This window comes from Acipenser ruthenus, chromosome 26, assembly GCF_902713425.1.
Source record: "Acipenser ruthenus chromosome 26, fAciRut3.2 maternal haplotype, whole genome shotgun sequence".
Classification (NCBI taxonomy): domain Eukaryota; kingdom Metazoa; phylum Chordata; class Actinopteri; order Acipenseriformes; family Acipenseridae; genus Acipenser; species Acipenser ruthenus.
The window spans coordinates 22,548,676-22,556,379 of NC_081214.1; the positions used below are offsets into that span (position 1 = coordinate 22,548,676).

Here is a 7,704-nt window from a genome sequence, read left to right on the forward strand (position 1 = left end):
TCATAGATGCTGTTTGCAGATTTCATTCCAGTAACCTGGCATTTAAAAACACGTGTTACACTGAAACTGTCAAGATCGGTGCGGCTTGAAGATGGATATGGAAAAGCCATTGACATTATGCTGCATAGCTGTTTGAGCTAGATAGGAATGACTGAACCACTCCTTGGACTACTGAGCTAAGAGCTCTTACCTTTTTATAATGTTTAGAAATGCCTCTTCTAACCCCTCTGATCCACACTAATGTTTTTTTTGATACTGTATCTTTGAAAAAAGCGCAAGCCCCATTTCTTCTTCTCCCCACAAGGTGGCGCTGCATTTACATGTGTGTGTACGGTAGGCTCCCTCTGGCCCAAGCTGGAGTGTGATGATGTGAGAGGATTCTACGCTGTTGAGCCGACGCAGTCGCTAAACCGACTCGAAGCGGATTTGCTCTCCATATAAGGCAACCCTGAGAGTGCGTTCCGTACATACTCACATACGTCAAAGGAGTAACCTTCACGTGGGCATTCCTCCTGCTCGTGAAAAAGTCAAGGAGTTCCCTTGCTGTTGTGAATCTCATAGGGGGATGGAAAGAACGTTTGATATAGTAAGATTTTAACAGTAGTATACATTTTTAAAATAAATAAAGTCGGTCAAAGTGTGTTTTAACAGTTCCCGTTACTCTAGGAACCCTCGTGAGTAAAGCGCGTCATTAACCTACAAGCGTGCTCTTGATGACGTTTTTAATTTTTCATTTTATTGTTACAATATACAATTTGAAAACAGTGTTTTCATTCAAGGAAAGGCTGACAGCAGAACATAATCTCTTGATTTTTCTTTTTAAATATAATTATCATTCTTTAAAGAAAACTCTCCCCGATCCCCATTTCTGATAAACTGTTGGCAATTTAACAATCTATTAAACGTGAAGGAGACTGCAAATCATTTGAGTGCATTTAGCTCGAAGTACTACAGACTATGGGAACAGTAATCCCTATAAAACCCAATGCAAAGGGAAACAGTGCACAGTAAAGTATTCTTTTAAAGGGAGAGGTTGTCCTTATTGCCCTTAGTCTGTTGTAATCTCATTGAAGCAGTACGCTTGAATGCATGGCTCACATGTCATTTCCTTCTCATTTGTAATGAATTGCTTAGCTGTTCAATCACAATGTGATACTAGCGGTGAGGAGAGGGTGATACTGCCTGTGCTGTCCCAGCTCCTGTCAATACAGCGCTCAGATTCAGCTGACTGTGGCTCTTTGCTCGTTAAATAAAGACAACGCAATGAGAAATCCGACAGACTTTGACCTGCAGTGTTATGACGAATATATTGCTGAATGGCACCCAGGTGGCAGCGGTCTGTGCTCCTCCCACATTCTCTTCAGCAATTCCAGCGTTCCAACGAGTTGATGTTCTGTGAGATGACGTCACCAGTCAAGCGAGGCTAGTCACGTGTCCTAGTAAATTGCAATCTCCATAGTAATCACATGAAGAAAAAAAATCTATGCATTTAAAGAGCCAGTATACAAATACAGTATCCAGAATGCATCAATAACTGTGTAGTTTGGGCAGAACCAAGGACTGTACCTGCAGCCGAGTGCTGGACAATCTGCATGGCATTTTAAGACTCAAACACTAAAAGACACCTATACAATTCTACGACAAACGTTTCGACTAGAAGTCTTTCTCTGTATCTTCAAGACTCATAAAAGAGAAACGGTTATTAAAACGATACACTGCATCCTACTGCAAACGCATAGGATCTAGTAAGAAAGTTGCTTCTGCAGCCGCTGCAGAATGTATGCACCGGGATTTTAATGCGATTCCTGCCGAGGCTAAGACTGACTCACTGTACACAACGGGGGTGGGATGCAATAATAATATGCAGTCACATGAAAGGAGGCTCTACACGGTCTCAGATTGATGCATTGTGTACGGTACAGTACGTGGATGCATCCGATTTCATCAAAGGACCGCTGAAGGACGTTGTTTCAAATCCACCTAATGCGCGCTTATTGTTGCGCTGACGTAAAGTGGACATCACGTGCGTCAGAACTAGAGCTCTTTTTTACTTGAGAGAGAATTTTTCCATATTAGATATCTGTATGTACTGCTTTTGAAGAATATAAAACAATATAATTGAACCAAGGTTGTCTAAATATGTTCCTTAAATGCCCTCTCTAGTTTATTTTTTTAGCACTAATGCAAACAATGTATGATCCACGTGCAAACGAAAATCCACATTCCACTGACGTTAAAGGGATGGAAGTCGAGTGCTTCAGCCCCCTCTCTCTGCAGCCAGCAGCCCCTGGAAAACACTGCAGTCAGAGTACGGAGTTAGTGCAGAGCATGCGCGCACGCTGACGCTGCTGTATGGACTGTCAAACCTAGTGTCAGACTCAGCGGTGAGCGATCAACGGGATTCGTTCTCTAGCAGCTGGTTCTCGCCAGTCAAGACCACACCACTGTAATTCTATACAGTAGTGTGAAGGAAACAAGTTACTGAGTAGTTTGGCAAGCCATTGTATTTGGTGGCAGTGAATAGGGAATTAACCAAATATCTTAGCATTGCAAAAGCTTTGCAGACCTGTAGCCTTGCAGCGTAAGTGTTGTGTTGTTCTCTTTGGTAAACTCACAGCTGTGTTGTCAAGTAGCAGAGTCGGGTTGCAAGCATCTCAAACACGTGTAACACTCCCAGGCAAAGCCAAAGCCTTGCTTCCCACTGTCAGCACTCATTTAACATAACATAACTTTACAGACTGCTGTGCCTGTGTCAATGTGGCTTGTAAGAGTCCGGATTGATGCCCCATTATTTTTTTTTAAGCATCAAAGTCACTTGATCTTTGTTTTGGTGCTTGTGAATTTAGTGCTCCCTAAAGGCACAATGCTGGCGGGCACCCTGAGGCAAATTTGCCCAGTGTATTGACTTTTTTTTTAAATTTTTTTTTTACAACTAGCTTATAATATGGCATCACTGCACTGTTCACTTTGCATGGTTCATATCGCTTAGCAGAGCATGAGGATTTACTCCCATGTGAAAATGTGTGCAACGCACCTTCAAGTCAGTGAGAAATGAGTGGAATTCCATTTGAAGGCTAAACCAGATTGACACAAACCACAACGCCTGTGTGGAGCCGGTTCCTCTGCCTCATGGAAGGGAGTGACAGAGCTGAAACACAGACACAGCTGCAACCAGCTTGCCCTGGCTTATTCTAACACAGCAACACAGGCCCCTATTGCAAACAGACAATGATATATCAGTTCAAAAGAACCACATCGGAAATGAATAAATCATTCTTCATACATACATACATTATATATATATATATATATATATATATATATATATATATGTTTTTAAATGAAAGTCTGTGCTCCCAGGCCTATTCCCACATTGTTAGTGCTCTCTCATGATTTGTTTACAGGCAATCTTCACTGCTCATATCCACGCTATTCTCTCCTTACTGTTCAACAGGTTTACACTCAACCTGGCAGGCATGATGCAAGGTGCTCTGGATTAGAAGTAACCAGGGATTCAGAGGTCATTTCTTGGCCATTGACTTTTGGTTTGTGACCTTGGGGACAAGCCATTCAACCTGGAGGCACCTAAAAATGAAAGACTGTAGCCCCCACCCCCACCCCCACCCCACTTTCATAGTCTGTGATTATATAAAACCATATTTACAGCAAAACTCATTCCCATTCACTTCTGTATAGAACCTTCTGAGCACCAGATTAATCCGTCACTGCAAATATGCATTTGCTACGTTACATTAAAATCTTCAGAAGGTTGCAATGCATCATGTGGTAATCAGACAGTATAACGATGGCTTGTATGTACTGGCTATCTAGGATACAGAGTAAGGAGATCTGTATGTTCAGCCATGACAGGAAATGCCTCCAGAAGCAGCAGGTTAAAAGGCCACTCGAACTGCATTAGAATGCACTTGTGTGGGGGAGGGGACAGCGAATGTGCTATTTTTAGAAGCCAGGACTGTAATCCAGCACATCCATCAGATTCTTTAGCAGTAACACCCTTATCCCCCCCACCCCGATAGCCAGCTCTTTTGAGCCACTTGGTGTTACCTGGGGAGAAGCAGGCAGCCCCAATCCTTTCAGGTCAGCATGCTCAATTCTACCACCACGGGACAAGCTTGCAGCCCTCCATGCATCCCCCTTGTGACTAAACCTGAACAGCAACCCGACCTGGATTGCAATACCCTCCATAGCAGGGAATGCACGTGCCAGGAGTTCATCATTATCAAATGGAGGTTCAAGACTAAGCTACAGGAGTAATTCTGGCACAGACGCCATGACTGCCTCCAGTACACATACTGAACCAACCTTGTATTGTAGGCTGCCACGTAATTCATTATACTTGGCACAGGTTACAAACAGTTGGCGTTGGCTTTAAGACAACATAAAGCACCAAGCACAGATTGGCTTTACTACATTCCAAAATCCATCTGAGCTTTCAACAAGTGACCAGAGCCAAAACCTGGGTGCTGTGTCAGTTCAAAAGGTGCCAATATTTACTACTCTCTGCTCACAAATAAAACTACCTTCAATCCTATCATTGCTTTTATGGAATTTTCACTGCACCACTTTATACTCAAGCACTGTTATAAAAAATAGAAACCAGTACAAAATGCAAATTAAGTTAATTTAAGAGTTTTATTTTTTGTTTAGGTTATGGTTAAAAACAGACCGGCTGAATAAAATTGTAGAGCTCTTGGGGTCGGGGCATTTTAAATGGGAATGACATTGAATGAAAATAAGTGGTGTAAAGTAAAAAGAGATCAAGTGATTGTTTCCCAGAGTTCAACTAGTACGAAACTAGCTGGTCCCTATAAATAAGGCGGAATTTATGACAGTCCTTCCAAAATGTACAGAGATATGTTACATATAAACACACCATTTCACAACAAATCTGTTAGCTTAGATGACCTTCTTCAGCTCATCGTACAAGACAAGCACAAAGGCCCCACCCATGCCTCGGAGAACATTGGACCAGGCTCCCTTAAAGAAGGCTTTGCCACCTTCATCACGAAGAATCTTCCTCCAGCAGTCAATTGTGCCGCTGTACATAATGTCAGCTAGAAATTAAAGAAATAAAGAGATTACTCCACTGAATTACACAAATACAAAATGATACTTCTGGTCCTTGTTTACAACAGTCATGCTAAGATACCATGCAAGTTAACAGGAAGCCCTGTACTGTGAAATCTCAGGTTAATAGGTCTACATAAGACACTACACATCAAATGCACAAAAACAATATTCTGTGTTGAATTATAGCATTTGCCAATGGAGGTGGACTGCTAGGATTCAAGCCAGGCAGCCCCAGTTTAACAGACTCTTTAAAAGGAATATTTGCATGGTCTTGAAAGAACAAGGTCAGCCACCAAGTAACGTGCCAGGGTTAAATCAAAGTATGGCCATTTAACATGGAGATCGCCAAATATCAAAACAAGACACGATAAAACTTAGGACTACATAAGAGGTGGAGGGGCTGTACTGGATGCGTGCACGGTCTGGAGCTGAACTTACCTCCTTTACGTCCGGACTGCATCATCATACGACGACGGACGGTATCGAAGGGGTAGGAGGCGAGACCGGCAACAGCGGTCACACTCTGGGCGATCATCCAGCTTACAAGAATGCTAGCGTTCTTGGGATCTGGCAGCATACCTGGGGGGAGGAAAAGGCATTGTTTTAGTTACATAGACAATATAAAAGTCATGCAAAGAAAGCCACAGGAGTATCTACCTCCTGTTCAGAGGCTCTGTGGGTTGCTTACCTTTAGCCGTGTCGTAGACGCCAAAGTAAGCCGCTCTGTAGATGATGATACCCTGGACGGAGACGTTGAACCCCTGGTACAGCCCCTTGAGGCCATCAGACTTGAAGACCTTCGTCAAGCAGTCGCCCAGACCATTGAACTCCCGGGTGGCACCGGCTTTGCCAACATCGGCGGCCAGACGGGTCCTGGCGAAGTCGAGTGGGTAGACGAAGCACAGGGAAGTGGCACCAGCAGCACCACCGGAGGCCAGGTTACCAGCGAAGTACCTCCAGAACTGGGTGCGCTGGTCAACACCGCCCAGGAAGACCTTCTTGTACTTGTCTTTGAAAGCAAAGTTGAGGGCCTGAGTGGGGAAGTATCGGATGACGTTGGCCAGGTTTCCGCGCCAGAAGGACAGGAAGCCCTGCTCTTTGGGGATACGGACCACGCAGTCAACAATACCTTTGTACTGTTTGTCAGCTGTGATCTGTTTGCTTGCATGTTGCACCTGAAAAACAAAACAAACGCAGTTTCCAAAAACTGATGCATTCATTGTGTGTGCCCAGTTAACCTACAGAGTACATTTAAAAAAAAAAAAAAAAAAGTAATCCCAATATTAATTTCACATTTTGCTAAATTTGCAAAACCTCTTAAGGAAGGGAAAATAGAAGTAAAGAGGTTAACTAGTGCCAGTAGATAAGAGGTTAACTAGTGCCGGTATACTGCTGCTTCCCACTCTCCCAACTTTGACGAATTCAAAATGGAGCAGCCCACTACTACTGGCAAGGGCACGTGCCTAAATAGAATTAAATACAAAAAAAATAAATCAAATAGAAACAAAAACCCTTTACAAAATGTTGCCTGGCAATTTAAAACGCGACAAATGTGATTTCCAGGTAAAGCTCGCCAGTGTGCTGGCGTAACCGGGTGCTTCAGCAGCCACCTTGACAGGACAAAGGCTCTGTATTGCCGGTACCGACAATCGTCTTCTTATGGAGTAAAAGGCGTTACATTTTATAATTTAATTCTCACTTGTTAGTTGGTACTACAAGCCCAAATAAAATACCCGTTTGCGAAGTTTGCAGTTCTAAAATTCCAGCTAATCAATAAAACCTTCACTTCCTGTAACTCCAGGGCTCTTTTGGTTGGGCCTCCCCTTTGTCACGACCTTGGGTTGGAAGCAGAAATCAATTGTGACCTTTCTGCACAAAACGGACATGAACTACCGGTATACACTTTCGGGTAAAGGTGTAGTCTGGGAGAACACACAGCAACCAATTTGAGAGACCCCTAGCCCCACTACAACTAAATAACATGAAAGAGAACTGAACCGGCATAATACAATACATAAAATAACATAAAAAGGGTACGTTTTCATGCTCAAACTAGTCAAGACAGCTCGATTAATGGTTTTACTCTATGTTTAAGCAAAATATTTGAACAGACTGCGGTGTCTTATTTGTTAAAATATTATATATATATATATATATATATATATACACACACACACACACACACACACACACACACATCTATGAATACTAATGATAAAAATTCGACATCTCATATTTAACATTGCTTTCGGCTTGACAATGGATGTTCCACTGTTTGCAGGACTTGACAGGGAATCCTTTCAATAGCTGCCGTCACTGTGAATCTAACCCAGAGTCACTCATCATACAGAAGGCTGTCTAACTTCTCAATACTCGTCTTTACACAGCAAACCGATGAAAAGCCCATGCTTACCTGCAGAAGCAGCTTGACTCTCTCAATTGGTGCCACAGCTGTTTTGGAGACGGCAGCGGCGATACCACCAGCCAAGAAGTCCTTGGCGAAAGACAAAGCGACGTCAGACATTGTATCTGCTAGTTCAAACAGCGGTGTACGATTAAAGGCAGACCCTTCAGCCCTGAGCTCTACGTCGGCTCTGTCGAAATGGCCGATTT

General features: G+C 43.1%; 1 protein-coding gene across 1 annotated transcript; it reads right to left on the minus strand.

Moving 5' to 3' along the window:
- Positions 1-4,634: 4,634 nt before the first annotated feature.
- On the minus strand, positions 4,635-7,704 carry LOC117430656 (ADP/ATP translocase 2). The gene is made up of 4 exons (XM_034050965.3): positions 7,505-7,704; positions 5,780-6,266; positions 5,530-5,670; positions 4,635-5,075 (listed from the first exon to the last, which is right to left on the minus strand). The coding sequence occupies exons 1-4, from the start codon at positions 7,613-7,615 to the stop codon at positions 4,918-4,920; spliced, it is 897 nt and encodes a 298-aa protein (XP_033906856.1). The 5' UTR covers positions 7,616-7,704; the 3' UTR covers positions 4,635-4,917.